The sequence below is a fragment of the Sinocyclocheilus grahami genome, unplaced genomic scaffold (assembly GCF_001515645.1).
Source record: "Sinocyclocheilus grahami isolate Dianchi unplaced genomic scaffold, SAMN03320097.WGS_v1.1 scaffold200.1, whole genome shotgun sequence".
NCBI classification, from domain to species: Eukaryota; Metazoa; Chordata; class Actinopteri; order Cypriniformes; family Cyprinidae; genus Sinocyclocheilus; species Sinocyclocheilus grahami.
The window spans coordinates 1,244,501-1,267,764 of NW_015505379.1; the positions used below are offsets into that span (position 1 = coordinate 1,244,501).

The 23,264-nt window shown below is 35.2% G+C and overlaps 3 protein-coding genes and 1 long non-coding RNA gene across 4 annotated transcripts in view; 1 reads left to right on the forward strand and 3 right to left on the reverse strand.

Moving 5' to 3' along the window:
* The window catches only part of LOC107595314 (tripartite motif-containing protein 47-like), a 5,270-nt gene extending 4,569 nt beyond the window's left edge, over positions 1-701 (reverse strand). The window contains exon 1 of the mRNA XM_016285683.1: positions 641-701. The gene's annotated coding sequence lies outside the window, so the exon portion shown is untranslated. The remainder of the gene's footprint in view (positions 1-640) is intronic.
* LOC107595318 (uncharacterized) overlaps positions 1-9,390 on the forward strand; it is a 24,004-nt gene extending 14,614 nt beyond the window's left edge. Inside the window, exon 3 of the long non-coding RNA XR_001610254.1 lies at positions 9,327-9,390. This is a non-coding gene — a long non-coding RNA (uncharacterized lncRNA). The remainder of the gene's footprint in view (positions 1-9,326) is intronic.
* Positions 1,861-16,608, reverse strand: LOC107595311 (circularly permutated Ras protein 1-like). Its single transcript, XM_016285676.1, has 19 exons — positions 16,394-16,608; positions 15,864-15,956; positions 13,569-13,661; positions 13,276-13,362; positions 13,093-13,190; positions 12,800-13,000; positions 12,654-12,704; positions 11,845-11,934; positions 10,592-10,743; positions 8,648-8,729; positions 8,320-8,444; positions 6,639-6,723; positions 4,777-4,883; positions 4,538-4,647; positions 4,248-4,359; positions 3,953-4,093; positions 3,776-3,869; positions 2,866-2,916; positions 1,861-2,699 (listed from the first exon to the last, which is right to left on the reverse strand). The coding sequence occupies exons 1-19, from the start codon at positions 16,473-16,475 to the stop codon at positions 2,604-2,606; spliced, it is 1,950 nt and encodes a 649-aa protein (XP_016141162.1). The 5' UTR covers positions 16,476-16,608; the 3' UTR covers positions 1,861-2,603.
* A 1,825-nt stretch (positions 16,609-18,433) lies between these two features.
* The window catches only part of tkfc (triokinase/FMN cyclase), a 16,058-nt gene continuing 11,227 nt past the window's right edge, over positions 18,434-23,264 (reverse strand). Inside the window, exons 7-17 of the mRNA XM_016285689.1 lie at positions 22,447-22,481; positions 22,265-22,349; positions 22,081-22,170; positions 21,723-21,839; positions 21,345-21,461; positions 20,649-20,786; positions 20,410-20,516; positions 20,163-20,266; positions 19,990-20,023; positions 19,107-19,202; positions 18,434-19,015 (exon numbers count right to left, since the gene is read on the reverse strand). Of these exons, the coding sequence (XP_016141175.1) occupies positions 18,863-19,015; positions 19,107-19,202; positions 19,990-20,023; positions 20,163-20,266; positions 20,410-20,516; positions 20,649-20,786; positions 21,345-21,461; positions 21,723-21,839; positions 22,081-22,170; positions 22,265-22,349; positions 22,447-22,481 (1,076 nt within the window). The 3' untranslated portion in view covers positions 18,434-18,862. The remainder of the gene's footprint in view (positions 19,016-19,106; positions 19,203-19,989; positions 20,024-20,162; positions 20,267-20,409; positions 20,517-20,648; positions 20,787-21,344; positions 21,462-21,722; positions 21,840-22,080; positions 22,171-22,264; positions 22,350-22,446; positions 22,482-23,264) is intronic.

Consider the following 23,264-nt stretch of genomic DNA (forward strand, 5'->3'; position numbering starts at 1 on the left):
TGGCGTTCATCTCATAAATACGATCTATCCGACATGACTTGAACGCACCATAAGTCCTGTGGAGCAGCTTAGTGGGTTCTGGGAATCCAAACTTATTTGTAACTGAGGAAACAAATGAACAAACACACACAAATGCAACCATTCAGTTGTACTATTATGTCAGTGGCGCACTTAAAACTCCAGAATGTCATTGAATAAAAACAAAATACCAAACCAAGTAACATCTACTAACAAATTAACCATTTTCTCAAACAAACCTTTTTTTTAAGCTATTTTTTCCAGTGACTTTTAACCAGCTGGCCCATGATTTTTAGCAGATGTATGAAGTCAGTTCCCTCAGGTTCACAGTGTGCTTCACCAGTGTCTCTGAACCAAGTTTGACAAGTGGTAAAATAGGATTTGTCCCTTTTTACAACTTAAAAAAAAAATGATTTGCTTGAGAGGTGCTTGTTATCCTTCTTTTAAATAAATACGTCTGATTAATGACATTCATTCATTTTTAAGTGTGGCTTAAGTGTCAACAATTATTTTTGTAAAAATACTTATTTAACTATGATTAAGTATGAACTATATCTTTTATAACAGTTTTTGACTTCAAATCTATATTAACAGTCGTAAAATTGTCTAAAAATAAAATTACCTTTTCTTTATCAGGTGGTCTCTCATTATGTGCTTGTGTTGTATCCTGACGGTTCAGTTTTACAGGTATGACTGAAAAGCGTACATGTGGTTTGCTTTTGGTTGACTGATCTGTCCCTACTTCCTCAGCTCTTTCTCTCTCACCCCTCTCTTTCTCCCAGACAGTGAGTTCAAACCTGTCTGATGAGATTCCAAGCAAGATTACATGCTTGTTTCAGACACACTTCAGTGTCAGGTTTTGTCAAATAAATCATGCAGAAACATAAGTAGTTTACATTTTGATGTAACTAATACTGACAATGATCATGACCAAAGCCAGACACAATCTGCAAAGATTTCATTTGATTCAATACTGCTCAAAATTAAGAAAAAAAAGTTAATCTGCTAATATGAATTAAATGTTTATATGATGAACTACATAAAATGACACTAGTAGAATAAAAGTCATTGCTAAAAGTCAGAAAATTTTAATTTTTATTTATGATTTTTTTGCATTTTCTTTTTGGGAGTAAAAGTGGAATTCTGTTAAATGGATTTGAATATTGTAAAAAAAAAAAAAAATGTTAAACTGAGATGACAGCACAACATGCTTATTGGTAGCTGGAATATAATAAAAAAAATTAAAACAAAAATTATAAATAAATGAATAAATAATAAATAAATAACACTAGGAGGCAGAGCTGCAAAACCTGCAATTCTAAAGAGATCTGGGCCTGATCATGACTGAATACGACTGAATTAAAGGTCTTTTGAGGTCAGTTTGTGGGGTGATTCAGAGGTCACGTGCAAAATAAAACTTCAGAATGGAAAAACCTGACCTAGTGTTAAATCTGCAGAAAAATAGATGTTTTTCGTAAGGGAGAACCAGATGGTGACACAAGGTACATACCATCTGTAGAGAGACAGATAGAATCGCTTCATTTCATGAATGGTATTTGAAAAGTCAAACGCTACTCTACATCTGCCATTAACATTAGGGAAAGAGAGAGAGAGAGATAAGAAAGAACACAAAGAGTGCAATGGATCAGGGCATTTTTGTCACGTACCTCACTAAAGTTGGTTCTAACCAGTTCTCACCATTTCTCTCAACTTGTAGACATACTTTTACCAGTGTTTATCCCTTAAATCGGCATACATTATAAAATAATCGGAAGACTGACAGTTTTAAGGTGATGTAAGTAGAAAGAGTAAAAAGAATCAGTCTGTGATTTCTATAAAACATGTTTTATTTGATTGCATTATATTTACTAATACAGTCCCTAGTATCCAAGCTGGTAATTTGACATCCATTTACACAATTGCAAATGTATGTCAAATATGTTACTCGTGCAAAAATGTCTATAATGCACAAACCAGCGCTACAGAGCACTGAGCACCAAAACAGCCAGACATAGGAAAAGTTTCATATACCTCATGAACAGTTAAATGTTCTCCCCACTGTGCAAGACCCAACTATCTATACTTCTATCCATACATCTATCCACATTCCTTTGCATAATTTGTATATAGCACATCTGTACATACAATATACTGTTTACGGTCTCTTTGCCTATTGTGTGTTGCTTTTACACATTTATTTTTACTCACTTTTTTTGTCTGTGCACTGGAAGCTTCTGTTACCAAGACAAATTCCTTGTGTGTGTAAGCACACTTGGCAATAAAGCTCTTTCTGATTCTGAAAGCAGCTCACCAGCTGGATACTAGGTTATCAACTCATAGATTGCATATATTTTATATTGCATATATTCCAAGCAGTATTCATTGTCCACAGTTTGAGACTGATAAAACTCTTTCTGATTCTGAAAGCAGCTCACCAGCTGGATACTAGGTTATCAACTCATAGATTGCATATATTTTATATTGCATATATTCCAAGCAGTATTCATTGTCCACAGTTTGAGATTGATATAACAGCCTACATGACACTTAAAACGACTGCTCACTAGTCTTGATGGCATCTGAGCTCAGTTCTCCATCATGGCAACTCTCTGTGCCTTTCCACTCATGCTCTTCGCTCTCTTCATTTGGTAGACCACCTTGGCTGCCGCATCTGAGAGACTCTGGAGAAGAAAAAAGTGATGTGATGATCCATGATATCTAAGCATGATTTGTTCATTTTATGCATAACATTTTTTCAAAATCCTAAAAAGTACATCCGGGTGTTCAATTACATTTTGAATCCCAGATTTTCTCTGTTATATAAAGTGTGGGAGATCTTTAACTCACCGCAGTGGAAGATGTTCGGGATGCTTGTTTGGTGTCAGTTTCTGTTGTGTTCTGTTTAGAGTTAAAGTGTGTCATGCTTATTTAGTCACAATGATTCATCTATAATGCTAATATGGTTTGGTGCACTTTTGGAGCTGAGCAGATTTCAAAACATGTTGAATGTTAAAGACAATCACTGACACATGTCTACAAGCATGTGAGAGTGTGTCTATCTTGACTGTGGTATGCTGAATTAAGTAAACAATGACAATGCTTGATAAATGCTCTGCTAAAGTGTCTATTTTTGATATAGTTTTAATTTGTTATTTATAAAACTTATTCATCAAATAAAACTTGTTTCATATGTATTCATATTTGACTAGCACAACATACTGATTAGTTAAATATTCTATAATGTTTTAATGCCTTAAATATTAATGATTATATACCGTTTGGAATTTTTGGAGTCTCTTACGCTCACGAAGACTGCATTTATTTGATCAAAATACAGTAATTGCAGTAATGTTGTGAAATGCTGTTGTAATTTAAAATAACTGCTTTTTATTAAAATGTAATTTGTTTCTCTAATGGCAAAGCTCAATTTTCAGCAGCCATTAATCCAGTCTTCCATGTCGCCTGATACGTCAGAAATAATTATTTTTTAAATTCTTTTATTCAGCAAGGATGCATTAAACTGATCAAAAGTGATAGTAAAGACATGTATAAAGTTACACAAAAATCTAAATAAATGCTGTTTATTCATCAAAGAATCCTGAAAAAATGTATCACAGTCCACAAAAACATTAAGCAGCACAGCTATTTTCAGCACTGATAATAATAAGAAATGTTTTTGACACTGAAGACTGAAGTAATGACTTCATTAAATTCCAAAATAAAATGAAATAATATATGGTTGAGGGTGTATTCAGACCTTGTTGACAGTGGTGAGGTCTTCACAGATCATACTCATGGTACTAATCCAGTTCCCATAGATACTCTCTTCTTTAGGACTCGGCTTCTGTTGACTGTAAGATAAACATTGAGAGAGACGTATTTTATACATACACACATGATGTAGCAGAGAGCCGTCTGGAGAAGTTGGCTGTACCTGATGTCTTTGAGAAGGTCCTGTTGAGCTCTGAGTTGTCTCTGTGCTTCCTGTACTCGGCCCTCCATAGTCAGCCTGGCACACAGCTGGGCACAGTGAACGCCCAATACGGACATATTTAAACTGCCTGCCCACACCCAGCTACACACACGGAACAAGACAAAGAGATGGAGAAAGGAAGGTTGTTTTATATATATATATATATGTATATATATATATATATATATATATGTTGTCATGAGCTGTAGATCTGGAGGGTGTTTGCTGTTATTGTGTAGTATTTTGAGTGGTTTGCCTGCTGATGGTGACTCGTTTCTGTTGAGTGATGACTCTCGTCACTTTCTGCAAATCTCGAGTCTTGAAACTCAGCTGCAGCTGAAAAGGGACACGGTCCCGTTGTTGGAAACCTGAAAACACATTTAAAGATACACAAAAAGTTCTACATTTTGTGTTCCATACAAAAAAAAAAAAAAAAAAAAAAAAAAACAGATTTGGAACAACATGAGGGTGAGTATGAAAAAAACTGTTCCATCTTTTCTCTAATGCTTCATTTTCTTTTGATTGCACTGTATATTTTGTGCTTACTTTCAACTTTTTCTGGTCTGACTGCAAACTGGAAGGTGATCTCAACACCATCTGTTACGTTGCCAATCTCTCGTACTAACCGATGATTATCCTCCTCATATGGGAAGTACCTGCATCAGTCAGAGAAGACCGAGAAAAATAGAGACATTATGAAATGTGTATATAGTGTATAGTGCATATGTGTGTTTGCATGTATTTACATGTGTTTGTGTGTGTGAATGTTATTAATGGATACTTGCATGCCATCTGGTGCCAGCAGTGTTGCCATGACACTAGTTGCTAGGACATTGTCAGCTACAGCGCTCTGGATCTCAGTGGCAACTGTACCAATATTAACAATATTTATCTGGAAAGTGGATGAAAAAATACATAATTTGTTTTTTAGCATTTAAGATCTTGGCTTGTTTGTAATATTGCAGCTCTCCTTTCAAAGAGAAACATTACCTTTCAAAAGTTGTAGTAAGATTTTTGTGTTTTTGAATGAAGTCTCTTATGCTCACCAAAGCTGCATATATTTGATCAAAAATACAGTAAAAACAGTAGTATTGTAAAATATTATTACAACTTAAAACATCTGTTTTCTATTTTAATATATTTTAAAATGTATTCCTGTGTTGGCAAAGCTGAATTTTCTGCATCATTACTCCAGTCTTCAGAGTCACATAATGCTTCAGAAATCATTCTAATATGCTGAATTGCTGCTCTAGAAATATTTCTTATCATCAACTGCTTAAAATATTTGTGGAACCTGTGATGATTTTGTTTTTCATGTTCTTTGATAAATAGAAAGTTCAAATGAACAGAATTTAGGTAAAAATCCTTTGTAAGATTACAAATGTCTTTACGGTCTCTTTGATGAATTTAATGCATCACTGCTAAATAAAATTATTAATTTAAAAATAAAGAAAAAAACCTTACTGACCCCAAATGTTTGAACGGTAGTGCTTATTAATCAAGCTCGGTACAAACTAATAAACTTGTGATACACAATATGCATGATACTAAAGTTATTGATGTCTTGCAAATGTACCAGTTTCCTATTATTATTGTTTCAAAGCAAAAAAATCAAATACGGCAGAAGGGGAAATACTGAACACAAAATCATTCTTCCTTGTATGTGTGGGTGTCATTGGTGATAAGTATCGGTTTCTCTGAAATAGGCTTCAAGCTACATGTCTTAAAGGGGTCATATGATGCTATTTTAAAGATCATTATTTTGTGTATTGGGTGTAGTTTTTGAAATAGCCTTTGTGCACAGCCAGTCTTGACCTCTTCTAGGTTAAAAAAAACTGTCGTACATAAAATGCGTTGCACAAATTCGAACATCTGGGTTGTGCTGTTCTGTTGTAAATAAATCTTAACCAATGATTCCTAATTGCATCTACTTCCAGAAGGCCAAATAAAGTGCTTTTGCATTCGCACTGAAACACAGCGTCTCCCTGACATGGCTGCATCAACACGACTGCTGTTCCTGAAACCACGCCTTCTTTCTTTGCGTGCACATTTGGGCGGCATTATGCTAATATTTCCACATAGTGACGTAGATATGTGGGGGCGTGTTAGAACAAGCTGTTTTAGGTAGGCGTGGTTGACTCTTAACTTTTATAAAGAATATCTCTTTGGATTTGAGACTTTAGTCTTTGCAACTTTACAGATCTTCTTTAGGCACCAAGAGCTTGTAACACTCCAAAGAGAAAGGAAAACTTGAAAATCACATCATATGACCCCTTTAAACCCATTAAAAACAGATTGAGCTTCTACAGAGGGGTTTTACAGACAAGGTTCAGGATGTGTTAGAAGTCTGCGATGCAACAGATGTAGTGACAGACAGCTGCTGTTAGCAGAAAATGTAGAGCAAAGGGGTCATACAGAAAATGTGAGCATTTCTCACATTGTTTACAATGAGCTACAAGTGTGTGAGATGTAACCAGATTAGTGAAAGACAACACCCTCAGAAGAAATAGATTGTTGCTGCAATCATGTACCTCTAGGTTTCTCTAAAACAGTCAGTCTTTACCATCTTATCTGATACCAGCAACATGACCCAGACTGCTAACCAATAAAAAAGGCAGACTGCAGATGAGCAGTCGCAGTAACTCACTCTGCCTCCTGTGTGATCAGCCAATCTCCCAACCTCTGCCAAACGACAGTCCTCTCCTTCAAAGGTCATCACGGACACTATCACACTATAAACAGAAATCTATGACTTATTGACCATAATAACACTTGACATGATTTCATTAGGTACACTGGACTACATTCATCGTTGTTCATTAAAACCAGTGTTGGGTAAACTACACTAAAAAAGTAATTAGCAAAAAGTCATCTTCAACAGTGTAATTAGAATACTGTACTAATTACTCTCCCTACAAATATTGCATTACTTGTTACTTTCTAAATTCAATATCTACCTCAACCAAGGATAGACATGAAACTGCTCTTTTAATTCTTTCACATAAATAATATAAAATTGCGTAAATTATTCTTGAACTGACCAAAGTATTTAAAGTGAGAAGGTTACAATTCCTCCAATGAGAAACAAGCTAGAGTAATGACACCTAATCTGCACATGCTCAGTAGGATTCTCTCTCTGCCTGTGAAAATGGAGAATAGTCATTTAATCTCAGCAAAAATGAACTGAATACTGATTTTGAGGTATGAAAGTTACTTTTTGGATGTACAGTATTTTTCTTCTGCTGTCTAAAGTTTAGATGACTGCGAATTTAAACTTACATACATTTTATCTCTAGGTTATTGATGAAAAAATTAACATGAACAACTTATAATAATATAAGCATGGCTAGCTATCATACAAGATTTTATCATGGCTGCAACTTTGGGAGCAATTGTAACATTGTGTTACAACTGCCCCCAAGCCACATGGCCCAGCACCTTGTTTGTCTGTATTGAGATACTTTTCTGTTAGAAAATTAACATATTTAAATGTAAAACTACATTTAAAAATGATTAATGTTACACATTAAACAATGTGTTGCTTTTAAATCTTTAAAAAACAAATTGAATATTATCTCCACATGATCTCATTGAGTTATATTAAAATAACTATAAAAAATAAATATATTTAAATATATTTAAATAATTAAAATCTAGTTACCACTAGAATAGTTGATGTTACACATTAAACAATGTGTTGCTTTTAAATCTTTAAAAAACAAATGGAATATTATCTCCACATGATCTCATTGAGTTATATTAAAATAACTATAAAAAATAAATATATTAAAATATATTTAAATAATTAAAATCTAGTTACCACTAGAATAGTTGCCTAGTCTTCTGCAAAAATAGAAATAGACTTGCTTTTTGAATGCATATGATGCCTGACATCTAAAAGAATTTGAACCATATACAAAAATAGATAAAATAAATAAATCTTAAGTAACATTATTAGATACTACTGCAGTAAAGCGATTACACTGAGGTAGGCTTTTATTTGAGATACAGTGGGTTAATACAAGGGGGCAATTGTAACACTCTGACTTCTTGCATTTAATTGAATATTATAGTCTTGTCCTTATTAGTGAAAATATATTAACTGTATTATTAATTAGCGCACCTATATTTGTTTCTTGTATCAAAAGATGACTTGTGTATTTCAAATAGTCTGTGAGTTATGAAGGAAAATGTAAAATTTTTTACAATTGCCCTAGGTCTCCCCTAATTAAATTACAGTAATTAATTACCTAGTAATGCATTACACCCAACACTGGTTAAAACTAATATAATATTCAGAAAGAGATTTGTGCTTTGCAGTCTCTCACCCCTTTTCAGCAGCATAATGGGCTAACTGATTGTAAAAATAAGGCGAGGGGGCGGGGCAATGGGAAAACTTGTGATCTAATTGGCCTAGGCCTATGTTGGCCTGCCCATCTGTGCAAATGATAACCTGGGGAAAAAAAATAAAAAATCACACAGACACATACATATAATAATGTACAGTAAATGCATAGCATCAGTAGCTAAAGCAGCACTGCCTGTCCTCTTCTAGACTATGGCTTAAATCAGTGAATAGTGGTTTTATCATTACAGCACACATTTATCATAATAACATAGGTATAGTTTTCAGAACATGTAATAACGGGTACAGACTTTTGACCCTGTGAACTGAGATGCCATGGCAACAGAGATGAGGGCAGCAGGTCCCAGTGCTGTGGCTCCATGTTCTCGGAGTCTGCAGAGAAGAAGAAACCCTAATTAATAAAGTTAAAGTTGAGACAGACAAATCAAATTACTAACATAAAAACAGAAATAAAATACTGAAGCATTTTCATGAAACATTAGGATCAGCAAAACATTTAATATTTACCAACACTGTTAAATGTAGTCATACGCAAAACTCTAGTGTTTTTTTCTACAGTTTACAAAAAATAAAAAATAAAATAAAAATAGACAGACCAGCAGAAACATGTTCAGTGCTCACACACGCACGCATGCACACGCACGCACACACACACACACACACACACACACACACACACACACACACACACACACACACACACACACACACACACACACACACACACACACACTGACAAATATACAAATATACAGTGGGTATAGAAAAGAATCACCCCTTTAAAATAATCACATTTTGTTGCTTTGCAGCCTGAAATGAGAACGGACACAGTTTATGTTTTATCCAGCTGTATTTACTCAGTGCAACTTATAACATCCTAGTGAAAGAAATAACACCAACATGTCAGAAAAAAAACAAAACAATCAAAAAAAACAATCACTGAGTTGGAAAAAGCTTCACCCCCGTCAGTATTTAGTTGAACCACCTTTTGCTTTAATTACAGCCGTTAGTCTGTTGGGATTCTGTCTCTACTAAAAGGCTGCACATCTAGACTTTGCAGTATTTGCTCACTCTGCTTTGCAGAACTGCTCAAGTTCAGTTAAATTGGATGATGAGCGTTTGTGGACTGCAGTCTTCAAATCATTCCACAGATTTTCAATGGGGTTTAAGTCTGGGCTCTGACTAGGCCATGCAAGGACATTCACCTTTTTCTCCTTCAAGCACTGTGTGCTCAGTTTTGCTGTGTGCTTTGGGTCATTGTCATGTTGGAAGGTAAACCTTCTTCCCATTGACAACTTTCTGGCAGAGGACAGCAGATTTTCCTCAATAATTTGATGGTATTTTTCCCCATCCATTTTTCCTTCTATCCTGACAAGTGCTCCAGTCTAATAATAAAATTTTAGTCTGATCTGCCTCAGAATCTTCAAGGTGTGTTTTGGCAAAGCACAGCCGTGACTGCATGTGGCCTTTCTTGGCTTTTTTCTTGCAACTCTCCCATACAAGCCACATTTGTGGAGAATTTGTGATATTGTTGTCACATGCACACAATGACCACTCTTTGTCATAAATTCCTGCAGCTGCTTCAGAGTTGCTGTAGGCCTCCCTCAGCAGTTTCCTCCCGGTTCTTTCATCCAGTGGAGCGATGTCCTTATCCAGGGAGGGTCTGTGTCATACCAAATACCTTCCACTTCTTAATAATAGACTTCACTGTGTTTCTAGGCATTGATAAAGCCTTTTAATTTTTTTGTATCCATCTCCTGACTTGTGCCTGTCCACAACTTTATCAGGAGATCTTTTGACAGTTTCTTGCCACCCATAGTTGATTGTTTGCTTCAGTTGCACTACCAACGACTGAAATGTTACAGTAAAAGCTCTTTTAATGCTGAGCTAATCAAAATCACCACAGCTTATCACAGTTGAAAGTCAAATAACATTGTGTGCCATTGAGAAGGTGATTAGCTACACCTGATTGAGTTTACAAGTCATTTTTAGGAGGGAGTGATCATTTTTCCTACTCGGTGATTGGGTTTGTTTTTATTTCCCCTGACATGTTGGTGTTATTTCTTTCACTATAAGATGTTATAAGTTGCACTGAGTAAATACAGCTGGATAAAACAAAAACTGTGTCCATCTTCATTTCAGGCTACAAAGCAACAAAATGTGATTATTTTAAAGGGTGATTCTTTTCTACACGCACTGTACATACAATAACAGCTTGAGAATGTGCCACTCACTCTTTGATTTTCTGGGTGAGAGGTTGGATAGTCTCTGCAATGCAGTGAGGGGTGCTGTAGTTCTCGCCCTCCTTCTTCAGATAGTCATAGTCCACCAGTGCCCAGTCTCTCAGAGTGAGAGGAACCTTTGTACCATCACCATATACTGTCACCTGAAAACCACACACATTCATGCTTCTCTAAACCGTGATATATCCACGTGACAGTAAAATAAAGCACTATGTGAGCTATGCTGGTCCTATTCTTTATCTCTGTATCTAGTTCTCTAAAATGACTTTTCAATGGCTAATCTTAGTAGTTTTACATGCTTCTTAGTTCCTTCACAGTGAATTCAGGTTTCCACAAACGAGTAGCCACAAGCTTGTCAAAACCAAGAATGAGAAATGCTCAGTCATCACAGCTTGACATCTCAGTAAGTTTTATAGGTCTGTTGAGTTTTGGCTTCAGAAGTATGTAGTTTTACAGGGTAGATTCAACCTGGTCCCGTGTTGCCAATATCTACCAGCATAAACTCTGGGTCACAGGGCTGCTTATTCTGACAAAAAAATAGCCCACTTAGATAGGAAGAGACCATGTGACTGACATGTAAAATGACCAGCCACAGTTTTTGGTGTTGTTTAGCCACTAATCTATCCAAAATATATTATACCACATGCTTTCAAACTTTCTGAAGCTAAGGACCCTTAAATGTAACGATCCCCTACATATAATACAAAAGCAGCTCTATATTTTTCATGTAGCAATCCATTTATAACAAATAAGAATAAGCATCATATTATAAAGAGAACATGTTGGCTGAAATAAATAACTGGCCTTTATATTGAAATTGCACAGAAGGCAAAGCAAATATTCAAATTTTTTGTATTAAGTTTATCTTTTTTTCTACCTAACATTAGAATAATGTTGTACAGTATAAACTTGAAACATTTGAAAAATAAATTCTAATATGAATGTATAGTGCTTTTCACAATAAATATATTTCAAGTAAAATTACACCTAACAATTCCATTATATATAATAATATATATATATTATATATTTTACATAATATATAAAAATACAAAATATTTTTCCCCAGACCCCAGTTTAAAAATCCCTGTAATATTACACCACAATAATTATACGTCATTGCAAAAACTTCAAATAATAGTGTGGCAGTTTTTGCAAACAAGTGTACAGAAAAAAACTGAGAAAATGTTTGTGATCAGAACTGAGAATAATAAACGGTTTGTGTTTCCCATAAGTTTCTTTACCTCATTGTTAAATGTCACCAGTGCCACTCTTCGGTGAGATGAGGTTTTCTGCAGGGAGGACAGCACCATATGAAGAGCTTCTTGGACTCCCTGAACCCAAAAAATGGGAGTAACTTCACATTTATTGTGCCTGTTTACATAAGCAAAAAAATTTTTATTACTTTTTTTTTTTTTTTTTTGAATGGTAGTGTATATTATAGGCTATATTTTATTCGCAATATTAACCTATTTTAAAAGCATGTATTTTAACCCATATATAACAGCCCACAGTAGCACAAAAATAAATAAAAAAAATGTCATTGAATGCCACATGACATATTTGATTTGACTGGACTTGAAATACCATTATCATTAGTTTCCCAAGGAGCAAAAAAAGCCACGTGAACAAAAATTAGGCTATATTTATGAGCGTTGAATAAACTCTTGAAATGTGGCATTCAAACCAACCACAGCCAAACAGCAAACAAAAAGCATTCATATTAATTTTTCTAAACAAGAAAAAAAGCATACTATGCTTTAACGTGTCTAAATGTTTGCTATTGTTTTCACTGGAAGTCTGGCAGATGCGCAACAGAAAGCTATGGAAATTATAGTTTAGAAGCGGTAGTACTGGTGTAAACTAGCGGCTTACCCTAACTAACACTACTACACCAAGTGCGACACGTTGCGTCAAAGCACACAGATCCTGATTATAATAAGTCTGAAGAGCTTCTTGGACTCCCTGAACCCAAAAAATGGGAGTAACTTCACATTTATTGTGCCTGTTTACATAAGCAAAAAATTTTTTATTTCTTTTTTTTTTTTTTTACCTGCAGTCGTGAAACATATGTGGGCGATCGCATGCTGTTACCGGGAGAGATCTGAGAGGAAAATATATTTAATGTGAACATTAAGTGAGGGTGTTGAGAACATAATGACAGCTCTGTTATTCGTCTGTAATGAAAGTGATTGGCACCTCAGAAGTGACGCTCATACTTCCGGAAATGTCCACACACAGGACAATAAGCATGTCATCGAGATTCTCATACTCTGTGTCCTCATCGTCGTCCACATAAAGTATATCCCTGCCTGGAGGATTGCGCAAAGGAAACCGGCCTCCCTTCAGTGTAGTCTGGGGGTAAACGTTCTTCTTCCCACAAAACTCACAGCTCCATATCTACAAAAAAGGGACAGGAATCACTTTGAAAATAAGTCAATGTCATATAAACACAAATATCAGATGGTTTGGCACCTGTTGGTATAACTTACTATTGTTTTTTGGTGTGTCACTGGGCTGCTTGCTGAGGACATGACAGCATTGCATTTCCCACAACACACTGGTTTTTGGCTGCACTTTATGGAAGATGCTAAAGAGACAGTAAGTGAGCTAAACAAATGGAACAGTTAAGATATTTATGCTTTCAAAAAAGATTGTTTAGCAGTTTAGCACACCTTTACTAATGTCCACGAGGCTTCCCACTTTTAGCGACACCACATTTACATTAGCTTTAAGGTGAGTCTCTCCATTATTCTCCAGACCTGAGAGAGAGAGTGAAGGAAAATAATATATAAAGGTTGGAACACAGAGTTTGTTGTGTAATTCAGCTCACAAAATCAAATAAAACAACTCGAACCTGTTTATTGTAAAACATCAGAGTGGTTTTAGTGTATCGATTAAGTTTTTGCATAACTGAATATTTCCTGTGCTTGTTCATGTTATGAAGGGAGTGTGAATGTCTTCTCACCTCTCGGCGGTAATGGGGGTGGGAGAGCGCTAAACAGAGTGTCTCTCCTTTGTATGTTACGGGGCGGTACAGGTGGTGGAGCCATTGATGGAGCTGTAAAAAATAAAATGAAATAAATTAAAAAAATTATTACATATAATTTCTTATACGAATAAAAATGATTTTTTTAAAAGAAAAGTAAAACTTCTATTCAGCAAGGATACATTGAAAATAATAAGAAAAGACTCTTGAGCAACAAATCAGCATACAAGAATGATTTCTGAAGGACCATGTGACACTTAAGACTGGAGTAATTGTTGTTAAAAATTTTGCATTGCCATAACAGAAATAAATTACATTTAAAAATACACTAAAATAGAAAACAATTATTCTAAACTGAAATAGTATTTCACAATAGTATTGTTTTTATTATGTTAAAAATATATATCAAATAAATCTAGCCTTTGTGAGCATAAGATGCTTATATAAGTGGTAGGACAAAATAATGTGAACGCCTAGGAAATATTCCTTTATTAAGGTGTTTAACCATCATTTGCCTTTAAATGGGTCATGAACTGAGAAATCTAAATTCCTTTGATATTTTTTACATATAAGAGGTCATTGTACTATAAAAACGTCCTGTAATTTTCACAACTCAAAACTTTCTTGTTAGTCTAAAAACAGCTTATATTGAAGCCAATCTGCCAAAACATCAGGTTGTGGAATGATGATGTAATAGTGTGGCTAAACACCGCCTCTGCAGAAGAAGATCAACATCTGTGAGAAAGGTCTGGCTGCAGACATGCACTTGCACTCTCAGACACCTGCACTTCCACAAGTGACGTCAATCTTTTTTATTTTTTTTTTATTGAATCTCTCAACATTTTACAAAAGTAGCCAGGTGGTGAAGACAAGAATTTTTTTTTTAAAAAACACAATGTCATTTGCAATCGCCACCTGCAACGTCACTTGCAATCCGCACAAATCGTCCGTGTTGCCAATGGAGACAAGAAGCTGTGGTGGTTAAACAATTAAAACTAATTTAGTACCATATAAGCTGTATATCAAATTTGATCTTTTAATACCACTGTCTTAATACATTATTAAGTGTTCCAGCCTTCTTAGTAGGGGTGCTCCGATTATCGGCTGGTGCTATCAGCCGATAATCGCTTTGGGAAATTTGATTGTCGGTCTCTATAAAGGCCGATCTCAAACATAAGGCCGCCTCACATACAGCTCACAAAATCAGGCTTGTGCTGTGTGCAAGCTATTGTGAAGCAATTGCCCCATTGTAAACACAAAAATGCACTGCATGGTCAATTATATACAGGTGCATCTCAATAAATTAGAATGTTGTGGAAAAGTTCATTTATTTCAGTAATTCAACTCAAATTGTGAAACTCGTGTATTAAATAAATGCAATGCACACAGACTGAAGTAGTTTAAGTCTTTGGTTCTTTTAATTGTGATGATTTTGGCTCACATTTAACAAAAATCCACCAATCCACTATCTCAACAAATCAGAATATGGTGACATGCCAATCAGCTAATCAACTCAAAACACCTGCAAAGGTTTCCTGAGCCTTCAAAATGGTCTCTCAGTTTGGTTCACTAGGCTACACAATCATGGGGAAGACTGATCTGACAGTTGTCCAGAAAACAATCATTGACACCCTTTACAAGGAGGGTAAGCCACAAACATTCATTGCCAAAGAAGCTGGCTGTTCACAGAGTGCTGTATCCAAGCATGTTAACAGAAAGTTGAGTGGAAGGAAAAAGTGTGGAAGAAAAATTTGCACAACCAACCGAGAGAACCGCAGCTTTATGAGGACTGTCAAGCAAAATCGATTCAAGAATTTGAGTGAACTTCACAAGGAATGGACTGAGGCTGGGGTCAAGGCATCAAGAGCCACCACACACAGACGTGTCAAGGAATTTGGCTACAGTTGTCGTATTCCTCTTGTTAAGCCACTCCTGAACCACAGACAACGTCAGAGGAGTCTTACCTTTTTAGCATTTTAGCATTGGTGTCTGTGATTTAAGTTGTAGCAGTTGCAGCTCTTTCATGAATGTTGGCTTTTTGAAGTTCTCTGTGGTTAGTTTGATAACATGGTGTTCAAAGTGAAAATGAAATTTGCTGTAATAGTTCTGTGTTGTTTGGACACAATCCTTCTTAGTGTTCAACAGTCCCTATCCTTCACTTTCCATTTTTGCCCACTATTTTTCTTCACATGTAAAGAGAGCATCCAAGCTACTTCACACATTTGGAAGAACGTTCATAAAGGTAAGGTGAAAAACAAGGTGTCAAGTACTCACCTGGTTTCTGAACAAAGGTAACGCGGTTGTCGTAAGGATGATCGGAGACAGACTGAGCTCTGGACAGACCACAGGGAAGAGTGGAGGCACAACCTACAAAACACAAGCAGTCATGAGCGATAGATGGAGTTACACACCGACTATTTGTGCCAAATTATATAAAAATACCCCAATACACAACATGGGCCTAGTTGTCACAATGGGAACCTACCTATTAGACACTATTTAATGTTGTTTCAGTGAAATTTTTATCAGTATCAATTTTAAACAGTAAAACAATTATCAATGTACAAAAAATAAAAACTGCCCCAAGCTGACATTGAATCCGACATAGCTAGAGAAACCAGGCATGTGTAACTGGACTGTTGTCTCAAAATGTTGTTGCTGAGCTTTCCCTTAATACGTATTATTCTTCATTCTGTAATTCTGTCTCTTTACATGTCTCATCAGTATTATGTGTGCTGTAATATTAAATATTAACAGACAGCAGTTCTCCATTCTCATTTATGCATTTACAGCATACAACTGACCTTGATTTGAGACTTTAGCTTCATCTTCTGATAAGCTCTCAGACCTCCAGTTACACACAACATGACTGCAAGCAAACTCCATCTCTGTGGGTGAAAAAACAAGTCAGAAATTATACTTGCATCAAGTTCTATTCTTTACAGTCTAATTAAACTAGAACCTGTAACACCCAGGCACTTTAAAATAACAACTTCAGCATGTATCTCTTCACTCTTTCCTGGTTGTGTTGTGTACACAGAAAACGCTAGATAATACTGTGTTTTTCTGTGCATTTTAGGTAAGACTTTTTTTTTTTTTTTTTTTAAGACTTTCATTTCCTGCTAAAATGGTTTTCTTTTACTTTGATCTTGAGTTGCTGAAGGCAGTTACACCTGCGGTAAGCACTGACTGTGGCACAGTTTGATTTCCTTGTAAAATGATTTTAATCTAGAAAATGAAGTGATTAATCATTACAGCAAAGCTAGCATATGCCTAAACCATCATCAATCAATGCCGTTTTATCTTTTCTTCTCTGTTCTTTTCTTTTCTAGCAAAGTTTGCAAAAAAAACAAGAGCCAACACACCCTGGTGTTACAATTTATATAAGATGTATAAAATAATATCACTTCAGTATGACTCATTCAGTGAAACTACAAGCAAAAAAAATGAGTGAAGGATTGAAAATAATTATTTACTTTACTGATGCAAAATACATGGTGACATACAGTATAATAGAAACAGCTGAAGTTATCCATCTCTGATAAACTCTACAACGTTTGAAATGTACCTAGGGTAGTTCAAAAGAAAGTGTCTGACATTTAGCTTGCGTAGAAAGCCAGTAACATTATGGTCCTGCTCTTCACTCACCTACTGTGTATGTTGGACTGTGTGCTTGATGATACAGGAAGTCAGGAAACTGTGGGTGCACGACTTGCTTTCACACCAAGTGTAATAAAAATAGTCATCACACTAACTTCATCACAATAAATATTACCCTAGGTTCAAAACTGGATTGTCAAGTTTCTTGTGTAGACATGTATGAACATGCGGATGGGGGTTTATGAGCACGTAACCCTTAATATGCAGGAAAAACATACTACCATATACAGGTGCATCTCAATAAATTAGAATGTCGTGGAAAAGGATGCAGTAATTAAAGCAAAAGAAGCCCCTACCAAGTATTGAGTGCATGTACAGTAAATGAACATACTTTCCAGGCGGCCAACAATTCACTAAAAATGTTTTTTTATTGGTTTTATGAAGTATTCTAATTTGTTGAAATAGTGAATTGGTGGGTTTTTGTTAAATGTGAGCCAAAATCATCACAATTAAAAGAACCAAAGACTTAAACTACTTCAGTCTGTCTGCATTGAATTTATTTAATACACAAGTTTCACAATTTGAGTTAAATTACTAAAATAAATGAACTTTTCCACGACATTCTAATTTATTGAGATGCACCTGTATGTGTCATCATCATATTAAAAGGATAGCTCACCCAAAAATGAAATTTAAATATTTTGAGAACTGTCTCAGGGTGTTTTGTCCACACAATGGAAGTCAATGGAAACAAAAACTGTTTGGTTACCAACATTCTTCAAAATGTTGTGCTCTGCATAAGAAAGTAAGTCATAAATAATGACCGATTTTTAATTATTAAGGGAACTATGCCTTTAACGTCTGATTATTCATTATATGTCACCACAGATTAAAATGACAAATGTTTTTTTTTAACAGGTTTTATTAATCACATTTATTCATTTTACAACTTTAAATTTGCATTTAAAATTGCATGTTAAAACATGTTTACTAGTGTTAAAAATTTTTTGGACTTTTATTAATGCTTTTTTTCCATTCATACCTTATTTATATTAATAAACAAATTACATGGATTGCACATGCTACAATGCAATTGTACTAAGATTTATGTAACTTTAGTAGACTAAGGTTACTTTATGTTGAAGGATACTAGAACTTTTTATGTTAAAAAAAGTTTTTATGTTCTTTTTATATTAAATGACCGTAATTGTTTACAATAGTAAACAAAAACAATTCAGCCACAAAGCTATCTCATTTTAACATTATTTGGTCTTAGTATTTTCATTGTTTCATTAATGGCAGTGCATTGATTAATTATTCAGTATTTCCAGCATTAAAGCTAAAAAAGTGTTAACTCCGTTAGTGGCAACAAATTGCAGTGCAAAAATGATGACTGTTTTAAAAAGGTTTCTTGGACCAAACTCACTCAATTGATTGAGCCATTGCTTCTATGTGGGCCAAACATAGTTGAGTGTCGAGCAACAGTTTTTACACACTTTTAAAGGATGTCAACCTACTAAAAATCACATTTAACAGGGATCGGAGAATGTATTTTAAATTTCCACACATAATTTTTTAAGAGCTGCTATAATCAAATGTTAGCAAACTCGTGTTTTGTTTACAGCCTTTTGCATTACTGTTCCTTAAGAAACTGTTGGTGAGCTTCTCTATCTCTAGGCCTTCAAAGCATTGAGTATAGCCTTCAGAATGGCAGCAACCGCTATGGCACCAGGGTCAGGCTGGGTCAAATGTTCAGACGCAACGTAACTGGCACGTCCAGCCCTTGCAGTGAGATTGCGGGTTGCTTCCGCTCCCAAATCGGCTTTCTGTTACAGATAAGCAAGAGACTAATATTATAGATGCAAGAAATTATGAGAAAACAGGAAAGCAAAAAATGGTTAAAGTGGTAGTCCATACCTCCACTGCTGATTGTAGTATAGCTATGTGACCATCAGGAGGCACCGCCGTGGAAAGTTTCATCAACTCTTCCACAGCAGGGCACAGGGCATCAAGCTAAAAGATAACACGCAGGGTCAGTTTCATCACTGATTTGTAGAACTATCAATGACTTGATTTAATGAAGGTCCTATAGGATAAGACTTTATTTCAAAACCACTGCTCAAGTAGATTTTATTTGTGTCAGGGATCAATTATTGATATTCATAGATATATAAACAGTAGTGTTGATCAATACTGTAATACACATTTACCCAATAAACTTATGACTATTAAATGTACAATATATTCTGAAATGTAAACAGGGATCTACACTACTGTTCAAAGGTCTGGGGTCAGTATGATTTTTTTAAGAGATTAATTTTATTTTATTCAGCAAGGACTCATTAAATTAATTAAATATGACAGTAAAGACTTTTACTTTGTTTAAAAAAACTAATTCAAATGAATTGATCTGTTCTTTTGAACTTTATATTCATCAAAGAATCCTTAAAAAACACTGATTTCACAAAAAATATTAAGCAGCACAACTGTTTTCAGCATTACCAAAATAAAAATAAAAGTTCCTTAAGCACCATATCAGCCTATTGTAATGATTTCTGAAGGATCATATGACACTGAAAACTGGAGTAATGATGCTGAAAAATATATTCAAATAGAAAATAGTGATTTTAAATTGCAAAAAAAAATAAAATGAGTTTTTACTGTAAAAATAACAGACTTTTAAACGATAACGTAATTCTTGAATTCATGCATATGTTACCTAATCTACATTTACTATTTAAATTGTGTACAACAATTACTACAACTAAAATATGACTCTTAATTCGTGTTCCAATCATACCATGGTCCGGTCCCCTGGTTCAGCACCTCCATATCTGTTGGAAAACAAGGAAATATTTATATTTGCAATAAAATCTTTATACTTTGTACACATCGTTAAGTTTACAGTTACATTCTAGTATAAAGGAAAACAATTCAGACTGAAAGTGTTCAGCTAACACTTGTGTCACTGACCTCTTCATGGCTTCTGTCCCAGCATGCAATGCCTTTGCCCAGGCTGCACCATCACAGTTTTGCTTGAGATGAGGGGCAGCCGCAGACAAAAAGAGGCAGTATAACTGGGGAGAAAAAGATCAAGCGTACTTTGATAACTTCATGAGAAAGACAATTACGTTTCCAGATTTTTTTTAATAGAGTAATTAATCAGCTCAAGCACTGGTTTAGTAAGTCAAGTGTTTGAACCTGATGTACATTCACATACCGCCCCTGATGATCCTCCCATGCTTTGCTGAACTAACAGAGCAAGCTCTGCTAGAAGCTGGCCAAAGTTCCCAGGGATTCTGCTAGTGTGGAGCCACTCCTGAATGGCTAAAGTAGACAACATTTAGAGGTCAAGTAAAACAATCATTTAAAAAGCATAATACATTAACACAAAATTACCCAACATGTTGGTTTACATGATTGTGAATCAATATGTTGGTTTAAATGAAAATGTTTTACCATTAGCTACGAGAGCATGTGTGCTCCCACAATCTCCATCTCCTGCTGCACGGTCCAAAGCGTTGAGTTCCTCTTGGTGCTCCAGGAGGATCTTGCACACGGACTCCAACACCAGTCGGATGACTGAAGACAGTGAACCTGTGGATCAGCACCACTGTGTTGATGAAGCGCTTCAGGTATTTTGGTAAAAATATACACTACTGTTCAAAAGTTTGAGTTCAGTAAGATTTAAAAAAAAGAAATTATTACATTTATTTGACAAGGAAGCATTAAATTGATCACAGTGACCATAAAGACATATACTATAATGTTATAAAATATTTATATTTCACATAAATGCTGTTTTTGAGCTTTCTATTCATCAAAGAATCCTAATTAATCAATTAAAATACAAAACAGATTGTAATAATTTTTCACAATAGTAGTGTTTCCACTGCATTTTTGATCAAATAAATGCAGTCATGGTGAGCAAAAGAGATCCAAAAACATTTAAAATTTTTATGGACCACAAACTTTTAAACAGGATATGATGTCAAAAAATATGTAACCATGTTAATTTTCATCACAAATATTATATTTATATTACTAATGAAATAATAAGGTTTAAATATATATTTAAATCTGAACTACATTAAATGAAATGCAAATAAACTGAGGCATATATTGCTGAAATTTGTCTCTCTGTCTCTTCCCTACCTTCATTATAATTATCTGAAGCTGCGGCAGGTTTTTCTTCAGGTTTCATGAACATGTTCCTCCCACTCACAGAGGCTGTGCTGAGGTTAGGCCAGGCCGGGGCTGTGGTTTTAGCATCTGAGAAACACAAATCAGAAATACTTTACTATTTTTGCATATACTGTATGTATATATATATATATTTATTCACTACATTTTCATTTCAGAGTATACTGGCAATTGAGCAATTTTTTGCAGGGAAACATTATCCATGTGTTTAATTTGGTATAATTTATTAGCTATAGCTGTCATAATTACTCTCTTTTTGAGAATAAACAAATGATTGCAATCTCATCCAGGTAAATATGCTTGTAAAATTGGTTTATAAACAGAACACACCAAACAGTCTGAGCATCTCTTCATCGACCTTCATTAAAGAAAGAGACATTCCCCCCATCTCCAGTGATGTCATAAATGACCCCGACATCACCCTGACAACCAGCACACCACGCTCCTCTGAAAATGACAACCATCGAATCAGACACAGTCAATGTCTGTTAAGGACATCTCATTTTATAAAAACAGTTTCCAAAACTCTTTCATTAAAAATCCTTAACAGTATAGTGAAATTCAAATATTAGGATATAACAAGATTATTTGAATAATCTATTTATGTAAAAAAAATTGTCTAAAAGCTGAATGTTATACATCTAATATATAGTGTATATTATAATGTTTTGTGCTACTCGAGTCTCACCTAGGCAGTGTATGGCCACTTTAGAAACCACAGCTATTTCCAAACATGAGAGTGCACCAAGATTATTCACACACAGCACCACCTTGTCTCCTGTTAAGAGAAATAGAGGTTTAAATACACATTCATGTAAACGCACTCAACAACCTTCAGAATCAACCCTGTGCTGACCATTTACACATCTTACCTGATTTCAAGGACAGATGTGATTTGTTCGAGGAATCGGTCATGTGACTTATTATGGTTTTCACAACTTCATCAGCAGAGGCCACCTGTTAAAAAAAAAAAAAAAAAACATTTTTCCATCAATATGAAAGACCATATACTGCTCTTTATTGTAGGGATTATCAGCACGTTGAAAATACTCACTTTTGATCTCTTAATACCTGGTTCTCCGTGGATCCCTATACAAATAAATACGTATATTTTAATGAATAAATATAATATACATATGTAGCGTCTGGACCACTCAAACACACAATATATATTTTGTTAGCTAGATTTAACAAATACTCTGTGACACCCCAGGAAGTCGAACAAGCCCCTGGTTCCATCGTAATCCTGACACCCGATACATTTACGACCTCCTGGAATTTAGGTGAAGAAAATCGCTTCCTTGACCATAGGCAAAATCCACAAGGGAAGGACTTTTCTTTGCTAATTAATTAATAGGAAAACCTTTCTTTGAATGAACACACATGATCCTTCAGGTCATTGGGTATATAATTGTCATCGTGTATTTTGTCTTTGAAATTGTATACTGTTATGCAGGCTTATAATCGAAACACACTCCTGTCAGCTTACATATATATAACTCTACCATGTTTAGTATCTATGAATTCGTATTCGGATGATCTAATTGAGAGTGTATATTGTATGTTTACACCTACGCAACATAGTAGTGTTCTAAGAGTCTTTAATAATTATTATACAAGTTTCATATGCAAATTACCATGCTTTCAAACAAAGGGCCATAAAAAATGCCCCAGTATCTCAGAACTCCCACTTGAGATTCCGGACTTCCTCATTGGACAAGCCCATCTTGAGAGGCGTGAATCTTTGCAGGCTTTAAAGGCCGCACTTCATGTGACCCGCCCAGTCGGTGGTTTGTTTTAATTCTGAGAGGATGTGAGAAAAACGCTCCCGGAAACCCTAAGCTCGTGCCAGGCCTCGGCCTTGTCCTTTCA